Raw genomic sequence first — 16,557 nt, forward strand, 5'->3', positions numbered from 1 at the left:
CAGAAAGCATAGTTTATCTTTACATTTAAACACATAAAAAGCTGTGTAGATACATGTGACCTGATAAGTGATATTACAGGAAATTACAGAAATTGTTACAGAAGGCTAACTGAAACTGAACTTAAAACTTCGGTAACTAAAATTTCTATTTTAATTTTATCTTTTATCTTTTTATTTTACACAGGATGCAACCTTCCTAACACTATAAATGGTCATTTTATTAACACAACCATGCTTACGACTTATTCGTACTACCTCAGTACTTTTCTCACACACAGTGCAGGCACATCTTGTTTTATTGTGCTTCGGGTTCATTGCGCCTCAGAGAGGTCACATTCTTTACAAACTGAAAGTAAGACTGTCCACCAGTAAAAAGGATTATGATTCACTAAGGTTTCGATGATAGTTAGCATTTTTTAGCAATAAAGTACTTTTTAATTATTGTATGTGCATGTTTTTAGACATATGCTATTGCACACTTAATAGACTACAGTATAGTGTAAACATAACTTTTATATGCACTGGGAAACCAAAATTTTGTGTGCATTGCTTTATTGTGATATTCACTTTATTGGAACCAAACTGCAATATCTCTGAGGTATGCCTGTATCTAACCTGTCTAATCTTCTTTTAGAAGATTAAATTGTAAGCAATCATGGTTGTGTATTTGTAAAATGACTATTTATTTATGGTATTAGGAAGAAAATCAAATTAAACTATCATACCTTCTGTTTACAGTACACTGAGTGATGGAAATAGTTGACTCAATGCATAACCTGAGGATTTACTCTTACCATGGAGTTGTATTCTAAGATGCTTAAACCATCCTCATGTATCGCCAGCCACAGGAAAGAACTTCCAAGTGATGATGGAGTTGTGGGCTATGAAGAGGTGAAAACAACCTATGTAATAAATGCTAAGCAAACTTAAGGAAATATTTTCCAGCCTAAGTGCAATGCAACATTTGAAACAGCTTAATAAAAATCTCTCTTGGGAAGGAAGTAGTGCTGCATAATGGAAAGAGCGTGACTATGATACTAAGACACCTGGATTTGAGACCCAAAATTGCCATTCATTAATGCGTGCACTCGGATGAGCTACTTAATCTACCTGCCGGCAGGGTCAGTCTCTCCATCCTCAGTGTCCCTGTGGCACTCTGTTCGTGTCACTCTTGGCCATATTCACCACACACTAGTTGTTCCCAGGCCTATTGCAACACTGGATCATGAGTTCCTGGAAGTTTGAGTACAACCCATTTGAAACCATGAACTTATGTATCCCCTAGAGCTTAGCTCAGTGTTTGACAAACAGAATTCATTAATTACTAAATAAATGAGCAGATGAGTGAGAGTCAATGAGTGAACGGGTGAATGAATGAAGAGAAGAAAGCAAAGTTCAGCTGTCTTCAGTCTAACGATGAGCCTAAGAATGGAAGAAATGCTTTAAGAGAGGGGAAGTGGTGCAGAGGAGAAGATATAGAGAAGCTGATGGCTTTTCTGCCTTTTTCTCAGTGTGTCCCTTCATTGTTTTTCTTTTAAATTGTCAATTTCTTTATTTCCTTTTCAAAAGCTTACTGTATAAATCTGGGGTTATTGTTACCCCTGTTTTATTTTACTGAACTGAATTATCCCCCATTCTTTCTTACTTTTGCAAGAAACAACTTGGCACCAAAGAATGGCCACTTCCGAGCTACTGTCAAGTAAATCCGCACACAATCAGCAGCACTGTGTCCCCGGAGGGCCATCCATCTGGTTGACAGCCGCTGGCAAAGCTGCCTAAACACAGAAAAGAACAAAAACACAAGAGCAAAAACATAACTGGCACCCCGAGGCATCACCTGCGTGAAGCTGACATTCTGTGACTCCTACCTAACCACTGTCCCCCTTGTCCTTTCTGTAGGTTTCCTTTCATCCGATTCCCAGGATTAGTGCCCTCAGCAGGACACAGGTTCCAGCGCCCCATCCACTTCAGAGACATTTTAAACATCTGGTTAGCTAACATCAAACCTTAGTGTAGATTACTTTAAGATAATTTTCTTATGGAAGTAATTTTCAGTTTTAAAGAAAAGTATAAGAAGTTGAGACTAAAAAATGAATCCCGACAGTGAAATTTTAGGTACTGCCACTTTCGGCTTGGGAAGATGCTGGATATTGAGAAAGCCTCTTAAGAACCACTTATCCTATGCAGTCAAAAGACTGCTTTCAAGTGTTCCCGTTTGGGAAAAGCTCATGGTGAACTGGATTTCTTCTATTTTTTAATCTCCAGTATTTCTTAATATGCTCTCAAAAATCAAAACTCTAAATTAGTTGAGTTTAATTTAAAACTTCATATTGAAAAATCTTGTGTAAGATGATAGTTTATTTTTATTACAATTTATTTACAATGGACTATCCTAAGAGAGAAAATAATTGGTAAACACATCACATCATAAAATTAAACATATTATTGACTAATTTTTTTATTTATTTGTTAGCAAGATTAATTTGGACAAGAATGAATGAGATCAAATGAAAAGTAGGTCTTACAATTTAAGACAAAATTAAAAAAATAAATCTAGATTTTAATGCTTTTAGTCATACCTTACATTTAAAAATCTATAACTTCTTGGGATTCAACACTATTTAAAAATCTCCCCAATAAATCCTATAAAAATTTAAAAAATGATAACAGTAAACACACATACAACCAAAAGACAAGTGTGACTCTGCCTTTCAAGAGCCCAAGTAGTTCCTTACCTTAACTGTTCTTCAGAGGAGGCATCTCTATACCTTTTAGGATAAAATTTCTCTATGACTTGTTTTAGAGTTTGGTTTGCTTTACACTGATTAGTAACATGCCCTGCTGGAGTTGAAAAAGGCCTTTCAAAATCTCCAATCTCTACCTAATTGGAAATCCAAAAGAGAAAATACAGGATATTGAAAAAAGTTTAAAAAAATCAGTTTTATTCTTTCTAAACATTCTTATAATATAATATATAATTACATACAATAACACTGTAATGTATAATTACATGTACTATATAAATCTACTTGTCATGATTATGTGATTATGAAATTTATAATCATATGTAAGTATTATTATTAAAATCTAAGTTCCAGTTGAATGCTAATTTTGAAAAAAAATGTATAACTTAAACATTTCAGTTCCACTTCTACAATAACCATCCTAGGTTAATATCACCATCTCACAGTAGTCATTAAAGGCCACACTGCTCTACTATTGTCTGTTACAGCACAGGAAACATTTTCATTGTAAGGTACAGTTTTAATTGATAATAATAAGGCAAAATAGAAGTTAAAAATGAAAGACAAGAAAAGTTATAAAGCTAAGAGAAATCTCATAAAAAAGTATTACTTGAATTTTTTAAGGGTCTTGACTGAATATAATGGGAGCAAGAACTATATTCTCATTCTTTTCTTCCTAAATTTTCTCCATAAATCTTACTGTACTCATCCCCTTATTTTATTATTCTGGTTTACCTGGGAATAGAGCCCTCTTCTACCCGAATAAAAGAGTGTTCACTCCTTATCTCTATTAACAGGCTACACAGATGTCATCCCCTGCCCACTGACCCAACTACCCATCCATCCATCTCTCCATCCACTTACCCACCCATTCATTCACTCAAACCTATACTGAGTCCCCTTTATACATCGGCACTGTGCTGAGTGATCTGTGAGAGAAAAAAGTCAAGTGTTTTTATCCTCAAAGAGTTAACTGTCTAGTAGGGATACTGAAGTATAAACAAATACTTGTGATAAACTGCGTTAAATGCCTTGTATAGGGTACCAGAGGAGGGTTCAAGGAGCGAATTGGGTGGGGGATGTTCAGGTGAATGTCCTACAGAACATTCACATCTCATCTGTAACACTCCACAACAAGTAGACGGAGGGCTCCATCAAGACTGGGTGTGCTTACAAAGCCCCAGGTCTCTATTTCAAACGGGCCATTGGCCTCCAGGTAAGCTATTAGTACAACCAGCCTCTGAGACTCTGATCCCGTTGGTTTCCCTTGCCTAGCTCTTAATCTGACCAGTTATTGTCTAAATTCCTCAGCAGAGCTTTGTCCTTATAGTCTATTCTGATACCTTTCTGGGTTCTCTGACCCAGTCTCTTATTTGTAGATGTCTTATCTTGGCTTTGCTGTTCAGTTGTCATCTCCATCTCCTAGCTGGTCAGGTAGCCTTCCTAATTTCTCACACCAAATAAATGTTTTCCTCCAGTGCAAGCTTTTTGTTGTCCCCCACCCTATCACTAAGTATAATAATACTCAGCACAGCTACCTGTGAAACCTGAGACCAGAGTTTAACCTTCAAGCATACCGCAGTTGGACAAACAACAGTTATAAAAATAGTAGGCCATTCAAGAAAGCCTTGCCTCTTCAGGGTCTACAGTGGTATCTCCAAGCTTAGTGTCTCCCTGCTCTGAAGCCTGGCATATTGTGTGGCACAGAATGAGCACAGTCAAGTTTGGAGAATAACTCAAAATCAACTCAGACTATTCCCATCATGCCTCACATCAACATGATGCCTTACTAGACTCGACGTACAACAGTGAACTGTCAGCTCCAAGGATTCCTGATTAAGGCTGACAATACCAGCAAGGACCTACATATATTCGAATCTACAACAGAAATAACTGTTTTCTTCAACAGAACTCATATTTCTTTATTTAATTTATCTTCACAAACACTACTCTAAAGAAAAGTGAAAAGCTTTTTCCTTTTCTAGATGGAGAAGTTATCTTTTTTAGTAATGTGCTCAGAATTTTCTAGGTGTATGGTCTTACCTTTCTATCCTTTCCTCGTATTCACTTAAAAAAGTGTTAGAAGTACCTATCTCCAGAGTATTTTATAATTTTTCTTGGAGAAGCTTTCTTGACAAAATTAAAAGTTAAAGTAAGAAAACTAACTTAAAGTGTAGTAAAAATGAGAGTGATTTTAGCAAAGGATCCATGCCTTTAGAGCAGTGGTCCCCAACCTTTTTTGGGCCATGGACCGGTTTAATGTCAGAAAATATTTTCACAGACCAGCCTTTAGGGTGGGATGGATAAATGCACAAAATAAAATTATGCGACCGGCGTAAAAACTGTGGTATTTTTAAATATAATTGTCAAACTTATGAGACAAGCGACAAGAGTGAGTCTTAGACAGATGTAACAGAGGGAATCTGGTCATTTTTAAAAAATAAAAAATAATTCAGACTTAAATATAAATAAAACAAAAATAATGTAAGTTATTTATTCTTTCTCTGCAGACCGGTACCAAATGGCCCATGGACCGGTACCAGTCTGCGGCCCGGGGATTGGGGACCACTGCATTAGAGGATTAAAACCTAGAATGGCATGTGGTAGGAAATCATTCTTAATTCTATCACTAAGAAAATATGGAACCTATTTCTCTTTTCCTCACTTTTTATTACTTGCAGAAAGGGAACACTCAGTGTAGCACTAATGCTTTAAACTTTGCATAACCATAAAATTATTATAAAAGTAAACTAAATGATCTACTTACTATTCATTCATTGAAGACATTTATGGATAATGGACTAAGTGTAAGGCACTGTGTGAGATATGACGATGAATAGGGACAGCACTTGCCCTAAGGAAGGTCACTGTTAGAGGGTCCAAAGCAGAAACAAACAAATGATAACAAGCCACTGAAGTCAGGACAGTAATAGATCTGCACAGGACGTTGCAGAAACCCCAAGAGGAACATTTAACCCACCAAGGCCGAATTCCAGGTTTCCTGGAATAAGTAACACCTAAGATAAAAATTAAAGAATAAGCTGAAGTTAAGTAAAAGGATGGGGACTGAGATGTTTCAGGAAGAGGAGGCAAAAAGGGATGCCTAAGAGGTAAGACTACCTTCTCCAGTCTCTTTCATGGATTGGCAAGGCCATGTGACTAAGTTTTGGCCAGAGAGACATACATGGAACTGTTCTGTGGATCTGCTGGAGAATTCCCCCAATGTGGAGAACATTCTCTCCTTCAGCCCTTCCTCCTGTCTGATGCCTGGAACACTGATGTAATAGCTGGAGCTCTGGCAGATCTCCAGGACCATGAAGATGACACGCCAGGGACAGCAGAGTGGAGATCAGGATGAAGCTCATGCCCCTAATGACTTTGGAGAGGCACCGGCCTGCCTGTCTCTCTATGTAAGAGACAAATGTACTCCTATTTTGACTGTCACTATTAATTTCATGTGTGTGTTTTTAGAGAAGCCTGAACTTAATCCTACTCAATACAACAGGTAAATAAAAGAAAGTGCGTTAGTTTTAAAACACTGATTCCTAGTAGATCAGAGGGCGATTTCAGCGTGGCGTCCTTAGCCCCACAGCTGTGTACTCATTAAACTCCTCTATTAAATGCAAGGCCTAGGAGTATACTTTCAAGATAATTAAAAAACTAGGTTCCCTCTATGGAATACTGTCTCATTCCATATCACTGCAATGGTCAGCAATTTCGAGTCAAACAGTAATTATAATGCTTGTAATTTTTAAGGTGTTAATCATAGCAAAATGAATTTAAAAAATTGCTAAAGGTACTGTATACTGTTTTACTACATTTAAATCAATGTTGAAATTAGTATTTTATCTTTACAAAATAATACTCTGTAAAACATGGAAGTTACCTGAGCTAAAAGAGCCGCCATTTCTAATGCTAGGTCCTTGCTTAGAGGAAAAAGTCCATTTATTATTTGGTCATTTGTCTGATACATTAACAGCAACTTTTCTCTATCGGTCTCTCCACGAGCTTGCACGGAGAAATACAGTCTGCAAAAAATAGAGAAAATTTTTCATTAAGTGAAATTCTCACAAAAGAAGAAAGGGTTGCTCTAACATAGTTCTCTATGTGATACAAACTTAAATCATTACAATCTGTTAATGACTTCTGTTTCTGTTCTAGAAAACATTTTCAGCAAACTGAGGAAAAACTGCTTTGAGGTTGAGGTTGAGAAATACTTCTCTGCTATTTTTTATGCCCTGAAATACCAAGTCCTGATGTTACTAAGGAAGGAAATAAGACAGAGTGAAATTAAATATGCCCTTTCTTATGGGGACTGCTGATGTAACCTTCATTTCAATGGGCTGTCTACACCCAATTTTCAAAACATTCATATTTCCTAAATACCTTGGACATACCAGGGAATAGGAAAGGAAGGTTTCAATTCAAAATCAACATCAGATTGGAGGGAGGCAGTTTACCCTTGGAATCTAAAAGATAATATTTGTCCATGTAGATGTTTTGACATTCTTTTGGCCACATTCTCATAAGGAGCTCAAAAATAGTTTACATGTTATTGTTCGCTGTTGAAATATGACATGGCTTTTTTTTTTTTTTTTTTTTTGTATTTTTCTGAAGCTGGAAACGGGGAGAGACAGTCAGACAGACTCCCGCATGCATCCGACCGGGATCCACCCGGCACGCCCACCAGGGGGCGACGCTCTGCCCACCAGGGGGCGATGCTCTGCCCCTCCGGGGCGATATGACATGGCTTTTGTTTGCCCCGCACTTCATCAGTTCAGTGACCCTCTTTATTTATTCACTAGGCTATTTCTTTAGAGGTGAGATTTCTGGGGCTCTGACCTTAGGCTGCAGATCAGGCCTGGGGCGCTGTACACGCTGGGACAGTGGAGTGGGTAAGCAACACATTGACATGCTTTAATATCATTATGACCACACCGTGGCAGGAACAGGGAAATTTCAATTCAACGTGTGTGCCCAATTGGCTCCAATGGAACTTTCAGCCTATTTCTCCCTGTACACTTGAGGCAGAGGCCACACTGCCATCAGTTACAGCATCTCTGGCGTAATTATCTCAAGTAGCAAGGACTGAGAGGGCGGCAGGCCAGAATCGCACAGGAAGCATGAGGTGGGGGTATTTTATTCTGAAAAGCTCTCCTCCATGATTCTGAAAATTCTTCTGACCCACCCCAGCTTAAGAATCACTGTTCTGGACAGTCATTCAGAGTGGCTTCCTGAAAACAAATGTTAAGCCCCATATTTTTACATGCCACTGCATAATGACAAATTGTTAACTGGCAGGGGAAATTCTATTCACCTTTGAGTCCCCTGGGCTTCCACAAGGCCTGGCTGACACTAAACAGATGTTTATTTACTCCATGAATGGGTAAATGGATGGTAGTGAGAATTGCTAAATATGGGAATTATTTGTCAAAAAAGTTGAAAGAATCCCCTTTCTGTAGCCTTGGTCAACTGACTTAACTCTCTAAAGCTTGCAGCTTCCTGATCTAAGTGATAGAGACGACAATAATACTACTTCATGGGGGCACTGATAGTATTACATGAGAGGATTCATAAAAAGAGCTCAGCACAGGGTCTGGTGTGTGTAAGTGCTCTATAATTGTTGGTTATTGTCATTAGCGGTAGTGGCGGTAGCATTCTTCTCTAGAAGTATTTAGAATTGTAAGAATCTCTTAATGCTGGAGTTTTTTTGGGTGTTATCATAGCTGGAAAAAATAGGATAAATTAGACAACCTGCCGAGATGCTTCTTGGCTTAGAAGCCGATGGCTATAGGCACTCCTACAATCAGCTAAAGGTGGCAGGGGCGGGAATGTTAAGCTATACTCCAGAAAACAGTAACGTCAAAGGACCACAGAAAATGATCTTTTATTTCAGAGGGGTGAGGAAGAGTTGTCCTCTTCAGGGAAGGATGCTTGCCAGTTTTGTTCTGTTAAAAACATGCCTTGGCTTTGCAAGGTCAAATACACAGTAAGAAACCTAATTAAATAAGCAGCTTAAATATGCATAGAATTTAAACATTAGTTTACAAGTGGTCATCTATGAGAACAAGTTTAAAACTTATTCATTAGATCTTTAACCCCTGAATCTAAATAATTAACGTTCCATAGCTTACTAAATATAAATTAAAATTCTATGATAAAGAGCTGGTCTTTTGGTTTTTATTACAGTGCTGCTAGCCTGTGGCTGCACAGTAGGTCACAGCCAGTTCCCTTCCTAACTGTGTCACTGAGAGCTAGGGCTCCTTGTCTAAGCTATTTATACACATATGCAAAGCAAGACCATATTTAGAAACAGTACTTTCCCATTGCTGTGGCTACCTAGTCATTTCAGATTTCTGTTAAAAATTAAACCTTCTGTTCAAGTTGCTTCTTTTCTGATGTCAAAGTTAGTGTCATATTTTTTGGTGTGTTTTTTTAACAAGGCAATCTTCATTATGTGATATTCATGACTCTCTTTGTCCTTTCTAGTGGTGTTTGCCACTGGAGCATTATTCTTATCTGTGTCTTTCAGATCACGTTTCTCCATTTCAACCAAATATAATTTTGTTTCCAAATGTAGCCATCGTATGCAGAATTAGTATGTATTAAATAAGCATTCAATAAGTATGCATTATTAGAAATAGTCTTAGACATGAAAGTAATTCCATTTAGTGCCAACAAAACCAAATGAGAATTCCCAAACCTCTTCTGCATAGAGATGCATAGCAGGCCAGGTCTAGGAGCGGGCTCCCTTCTCCCAGGCAAGCTCAAGAGGCAGGGGCAGCACTGAGGACCTCTAGATCAGTGCTTCTCAAAACCCATCCTGCATAAGAGTCACCTGGAGAGTTGTTAACACACAGACTCCCGGGTCCTACTCCAGAGACCGACTCATTAAGTTAGAAGTGCGTCTTGATTAATTTGTATTTCTATTGTGTGTCCGTGTGATGCTGAAGCTGCCAGCTCAGGGCCCACACGTTGAGAATCACTGTTCCAGCGATGCCAGAACTAAACCCATCATAGAAAGCTCCACGTCTTCTGGCCTGCTGCTCTTCCAGTCACCAAAGGGCCATGCGTAAAGGCTGTCATCAGTGGAAACAAGGTCCTCCAGGAGTACAGCCTATTAGATTTCCATTATCTAAGTAATCTTGCTTATTTCTAGAAAAGCATGATTTTTAAACCTTAGATACCAAAGCTTAATAGTCACCTTCTCATGTACTCAGAATTCTTGCTCATGAGCCCCCTGAATAGGGAAGTTCCAATGGCTCACAACCAGCATTGTCTGGGTCAGAAGAGCCCGTTCAAACTGTGGGCCTTCAGGGGCCGACAGTGTGAGAGGAGTCCAAATACTAGTTCACCATATTCATTCCACTGCCCCTGTTAGCTGATATACTGTAACTCCTTCCCCTCCCACAACACACTTATGTTTCATTATTCTAAAAAATATGATAAAGAAGGTGTTGGAAATACTGAATACTCTTGCCCAATTATGTGGGTATTTCTGTGGGATACGTTATTAGAAAAAAATCCTGAACTGAATCAAAGGCAAGTACATAATTTATATGATACTTCTGCCTTTACTTCTTACATTCCAAAAGAAGGCCTCGGAAAGAAGTCAGTTCTACACTGCTAATTCCACCAGGTCCTTGGTCTGAGAGTTTAGATTCTTAATTTTATGGGATAAAAGAGCTAAAGAAAACCTCAGCAAAATACCTTTTTTTTGAGATTGTTAATATGGTCGGGCCAGTGAACACTACTTATTAAGTACTTACCGTCTACATAGAAGAAAGGATCAAAAAAAGAGAGAGAGGAAGGAAATCTAGTTTCCAACCTTATGCCAAAAATATATTAAAACTGTATCTATTGTGAAGGTATATGCTGTAGCCCACGGGGGCTTTTTAAGAATTTCTAAAACAGCGAGAAACCTCCATTTACAGACTTTGGAACATTCTTCTCTACCCATGTTAATGCTCCCACTCAGCCCTCTTCTGACCTTGACGTGAGCATCATTTCCTCGGAGCCTCCCGATGGCTCCAGTCTAGGTCAGGCTTCTGGTCACGTGCTCACAGAACCACATTCTTCCCTTTCAAAGAACTTAATGTGTAATTATAGATTCATTCGAGTTATTGTATGACTAACAACTGTCTTTCTCGTCAGCCTGTAAATTCCAAAAGATCAGGGACTGTGTGTGTTTTTATTATTATTTTATCCAGAGCATCTAGCTATATGCCTGGCTTATAGTTTAAGCTTAATATATACTAAGAGATAGAGAAATTTATGAAAGAATGAGAATGAATGATTATGACTATATCACTTTAAAAAGGCTTGGGTAACTTAGATGTGTAGTGCTTAGTCTTGATGAAAAATGTAGTAATAGTGTTAAAGAAAAATTTGAAAGTGAAAAATTCACCCATGCTTAGACAATAGCTATTTTTTTCCTGTAAGTTTTCTTCTCATCTTTGTGCAAAGGCATATTTTTATAAAATATAATTATTCATGATATTAAGGGACAAGAATCAGGAATAAAATTTTATGTGACAGTTTCTTCCTGCAGTAGAGTTATCATTTGTAGAAAAAAATACAAGTAAATATAACTTTTAAGTCTCCAGTAGGAAATTAAATTGTAGGTGCATGATTTAAAGATCAGTGTGTATTCCTCCTCCGGCATCTGGCAATGGTATTACACACCTGTTTTTATAAGTGAGACGAACAGTTCTCGTACCTTCCCATTTCCCAGGCTGCTGTTCTTTGGAAGCCTGTTCCCACTTAGAAATAATGTCACAAATCTAGAAGGAAAGTGAAAAACAGAAATTTGTAATACTTTTCCAATTGCTATATTTTGAAGACAAGTAAACCGAAAAAAACTTCCAATTAATGTGATCAAACCAAATGAACTGAAGTTTTTTGTTTCAAGCTTATGAGCAGCTCTTGTGTTTAGGATTTAATTACAACTTGCTCCTTGGTCCACTTATCCTCTCGGATACATATTAACTCTGGACTGTGGCGATGCATTTTTTTTCTAAAAAAGGAATCTTAATGAAGGACTGCATGAAACTGGAAATGAGAGGATTCCAGAAATTTTTTCATGATTTACTCACTGAAGAAGCAACTTTTCTACCTTCTGAGTTTATAGATTGGAATAACTGAAGTCATACCAAAGAAATCTGGACTACAATCTTAAGATTCTTTGATTGAGAGAGAACTAAAATTCTTCAGGGACCAAATAATGTTTCTTTATTTAAGTGATCATTTACAGAAATAATAAATAAAAGATTTCAAAACTATGTGCTAAGCAGTTATTCACCAAAGCCCCTGATACTGATATTTACTCAGCTCAAGTCAGCCAAAAAAGCTAACTTATCTTCTTGAGTAATGTAGTAACAATAGTGTTTGTTCTAGGAATGTCTGTCTCAAAAATGTACTTTTTGATTTGTTGAATTGAACAGGATACACTTGGAGCTGAGGAGGAAAAAAAAAAGACATTCATTTATCTGGATTTCTCAATATGCAGTAGAAGAGTGTGGGGAAAAACCGCATCTATTAACCAAAGCCCCTAATGAACTAAATATGAGCTTCAACAGGAGGCCCCAACAGGTTGTTTTGCAAGTGGAGCTCGGCTTTGGGAGTTACTGATGTTGCATTTGCTCTAAACCTGTCAGCTATTACTTAGAAATCTAGTTCTTACCCTACTCTGCCCTAATTCTGTCATCTCCATATCTCTGAACTACCCTGCCTCATGACGAGGCACTTATTCCCAAGAGCAATCAATGACCACATCGAGTAAGGAAGGGTCCAACCCAGCTCCAGCTGTTTGATTTGGGGTAAATCATTTCCTGCTCTGGGCCTCAGTTTCCTCACTTGTAAATTTTTATTTCTCTAAGGTTCCTTCTGGATTTGTAATTATATATATATATATGTAATATATATATATGTAATATATATATATGTTTTGCCTTTGGACAATTTATTACCTCAATCTAATTAGAATTTATTTTTATTTATGTATTTTTTTATCTTTTCAGTATATAATTTTAAAATTAATTTTAATTTATTGTGTTAACATGGATTTAAGTGTCCTAATGAATATAACAACCTCACCCCCTACCCCTGTGTCCCTATTTACACCCCTTTTCTCCCCTCCCCCTTGTAATGCTGTATTTTTAATTGTTGTCATCACTAGAGACTTTATTGAAGTTATTTTATTATGAGCTGGAAAAGACCATTTAAAAATCTTCCAATTCCGTCTTTGCTCATGATTTTCTTCATGTCTGGAATCCTTTCTTTATTTCCATAGGTCCATTTTCTACCCATCCCTCAAAGCCAAGTTGGGATCTTCTTCTAATTTCCAATGCTGAGCTGAATTTCTCCCTCTGTGGAATGTTTACAACACTCTTAAAACATTGATCACTCTCGGCCCTGGCCGGTTGGCTCAGTGGTAGAGCGTCGGCCTGGCATGCAGAAGTCCCAGGTTCAATTCCCGGCCAGGGCACACAGGAGAAGCGCCCATCTGCTTCTCCACCCCTCCCCCTCTCCTTCCTCTCTGTCTCTCTCTTCCCTTCCCGCAGCCGAGGCTCCACTGGAGCAAAGATGGCCCGGGTGCTGGGGATGGCTCCTTGGCCTCTGCCCCAGGCGCTAGAGTGGCTCTGGTTGCAACAGAGCAACGCCCCGGAGGGGCAGAGCATCACCCCCTGGTGGGCAGAGCATCGCCCCTGGTGGGCGTGCTGGGTGGATCCCGGTCGGGCGCATGCGGGAGTCTGTCTGACTGTCTCTCCCCGTTTCCAGCTTCAGAAAAATACAAAAAAAAAACCACAAAACAAAACATTGATCATTCTCAATTCTAGTTTCAAGTTATCAGTGTGTAAGACTGCTCTTCCCCAAGCAAATTATAAATTTGCTGTGGGCAGGGACTATGTCTGATACTTCTGTGTATACTGCACAGGGTCTAGTCCAGCTCCTGGGACACAGTAAATAGTTCAATAAATATTGCTGAGGGAATGAATAAAATGGAAAGCAATTCTATCGGAGCTTCCATACCTCTGTCCATATTACCCTAATATTTAGGGTTTTATTTCCATATTTCCAGTGTTATCCTTTTCCTCTCTTTAATGTGGAGTGTGTGTATGTGTTGTATGTGTGTGCAGATTGTATATTAAGAATTCTACAGCTTCAATGGAGTCTTGCAACTTGTTTTTTCTTTTGTGATAGAGACAGAGAGAGGGACAAATAGGGACAGACAGAAAGGAAGGGAGAGAGATGAGAAGCATCAGTTCTTCGTTGCAGCATCTTAGTTGTTCATTGCTTTCTCATATGTGCCATGACTAGGGGGGCTACAGCAGACTGAGTGACCCCTTGCTCAAGCCAGCGACCCCGAGCTCAAGCTGGTGAGCCTTGCTCAGACCAGATGAGCCCACACTGAAGCCAGCGACCTTGGGATTTCAAACCTGGATCTTCTATGTCCCAGTCAGATGCTCCATCTACTTCGCCACCACCTGGTCAGGCTTGCAATTTTGTTTTATTGTGAATATTAGACTGCTTAAATTTTTGTAGAACTCCTGAACTAAACTTGCTGTAAATAGCAAATAGTAGCTTCTCTGCTGTTTGCTTCCTTAGAAGGACTTGGTTTTACCTTGATATTTCCTTGAACACAATGCTCTAAATCTCTCCCGGAAGGATCATCGGTGAACAATGCAAATCCAGACTGTGTTGGCTTCCTCATTCCTGTGTCCTGGTTCAAAGTATTCAAAAATTCTTCCACTGTGGTGGATGCATCAAATCCAACCACCTAAGCGGAAATAACAAAGTCGTCTTCTGAATAAAAAGTATGTACATTTCAAACTTAGATTTCAGGGGGGAAATGGGACATACTTGATGCATGATTAATGCTAACATGTATTTATCTGGGTGCTTTAAACTTTTTTTCTCCCAAAGTGCCACTGGAGGAAATGAATGTTGTCTTAGTTAACTTGCTGTAAGAATTCACAAATCTTGGCTTCAGCCAACTGATATGAATTCAAAATAGGCAGATTGTTTGACAGCTGTAAATATTTTGCAGAGATATTATGCCTACTCATTAAAAACAAACCAAGAACACAGTACAATATGTAATCTTCAAGCAAATGAAAAAATAAACAAGAACTGTACTTAAAAACAAGTGGACTTTCATGCATTTAATGTTTGTTTCTTTACTATGCAGCTCAGTATCTGGATTCTGTGATAAAAGGCTTATGGCTACAAAGACTAATTGGTAGCTTTGGAAAATGTTTGCTTTACTTAATAAGCGAGCATCTAGATCTGAGAGTTGGGAGAGCTCACGTAGGTTTCCCAGATCATTTCCAAGATTGGGAGACTTTCAAGTGACAGAACGCATACATACCCGATGTTAGTAATTATTTCCTCACCTAGTAGATGCACTGGTGACCTCAACCAAAGTATTTTTGTTTATCTCCATCAGAACTGTAATGGCAGGAAAATCCTCCCTTATTTGGTTCAGTATAGATTTGTTTTTAATATGAATTCTTTTTAGTAAAGCTGTTTCAAAACTCAACTGTTTTGACACAGATCTAATATATTAGTGAGTTTATCAATGCCAGCTGCTGACAAAGGTAGGCGGACAGTTTCATTTTTCTGTTGCTCAGAGGTTACACATAGGACTCTAGGCTAAGCATGTTTTCTTCATGAAACGTGAAGAAAGTCTAACCTACCTGATATATCCCATTCATGAAGTGCACAGGGATACTGAAGGGCAAAGAATGATGATACGGGTTTCGAAGAAGGGTTGAAAGAATTTCCATTCTTGAGGGTCTTGCTTCTCGATCTCCATTTTGTTGTGTTCTTTCTACACATCGCTGGCAATAAATGGCATATTTTCCAAATTCTGTCCTATAACACAAAACTTAAGATAAAGTCTAAGCATAAATTTAATTAAGACAAACATATTTATAAAACCATTAAGGAAGCTTTTCTTGGTGTACATTATTATAATATATTATCATCATTCTGACAGCAATTTTTATTTTTTAAAAGATTTTATTTATTCCTTTTAGAGAGGGGGGAGAGAGAGAGGAGGGAGAAGCAGGAAGCATCAACTCCCATATGTGCCTTGACCAGGCAAGCCCAGGGTTTTGAACTGGTGACCTCAGCATTCCAGGTTGACACTTTATCCACTGCGCCTCCTCAGGTCAGGTACAATTTTTCTTTTTAATAATAATATTAAACCTCTGTAACTTTTCTCAAATTCTAGCTTTTTTTTTCTTTTATGAGGGAACACAATTCGGCCCATGATATGACCCCCTACTGGTGTTTACTGTGCCTCCCAAATAACTACTTCCACTCAAATCCTTATCTCAGTGACTGCTTCCGGGCCATGTAAATGAAAGAAGTCTCTAAAAGATAAGGCATCCATTGGTTGATTCTTGTATGTGCTCTGACTGGGGACCATCCCGCAACCTTGGTGTATCAGGTTTATGCTCTCACCAACTGCATTACCTGGCCAGAGCCCTATCCCTAATGGACTCTTGATATCCACACCTCAGGGCTTTACCTTGTTTTCTTGGCTCTTTACATGTGCATCTGCTTAGTGATGGCAGCACTGGGACTACGCTTTATTACCTTTCTGTCCCTGTCCAGGCAGTGCCTTGGATGGAGGACACAACAATGTTGCCTGATTTACTTAAGTCAATGACATTAGTTCTTTTTTTTTTTTTAAAGAGACAGAAAGAGAGTCAGAGAGGAGGACAGATAGGGACAGGCAGACAGGAACAGAGAGAGATGAGAAGCATTAATCATTAGTTCTTCGTTGCGACACCTTAGTTGTTCA

At 38.5% G+C, this 16,557-nt stretch overlaps 1 protein-coding gene across 1 annotated transcript in view; it reads right to left on the reverse strand.

Moving 5' to 3' along the window:
* Positions 1-16,557, reverse strand: part of PLEKHH2 (pleckstrin homology, MyTH4 and FERM domain containing H2) — a 110,092-nt gene that overhangs the window by 5,410 nt on the left and 88,125 nt on the right. The window contains exons 22-28 of the mRNA XM_066378388.1: positions 15,443-15,620; positions 14,368-14,523; positions 11,430-11,527; positions 6,631-6,772; positions 2,736-2,881; positions 1,646-1,775; positions 795-881 (exon numbers count right to left, since the gene is read on the reverse strand). Coding sequence (XP_066234485.1) covers positions 795-881; positions 1,646-1,775; positions 2,736-2,881; positions 6,631-6,772; positions 11,430-11,527; positions 14,368-14,523; positions 15,443-15,620 — 937 coding nt within the window. The remainder of the gene's footprint in view (positions 1-794; positions 882-1,645; positions 1,776-2,735; positions 2,882-6,630; positions 6,773-11,429; positions 11,528-14,367; positions 14,524-15,442; positions 15,621-16,557) is intronic.

This window comes from Saccopteryx leptura, chromosome 3 (genome assembly GCF_036850995.1).
Source record: "Saccopteryx leptura isolate mSacLep1 chromosome 3, mSacLep1_pri_phased_curated, whole genome shotgun sequence".
Classification (NCBI taxonomy): Eukaryota; Metazoa; Chordata; class Mammalia; order Chiroptera; family Emballonuridae; genus Saccopteryx; species Saccopteryx leptura.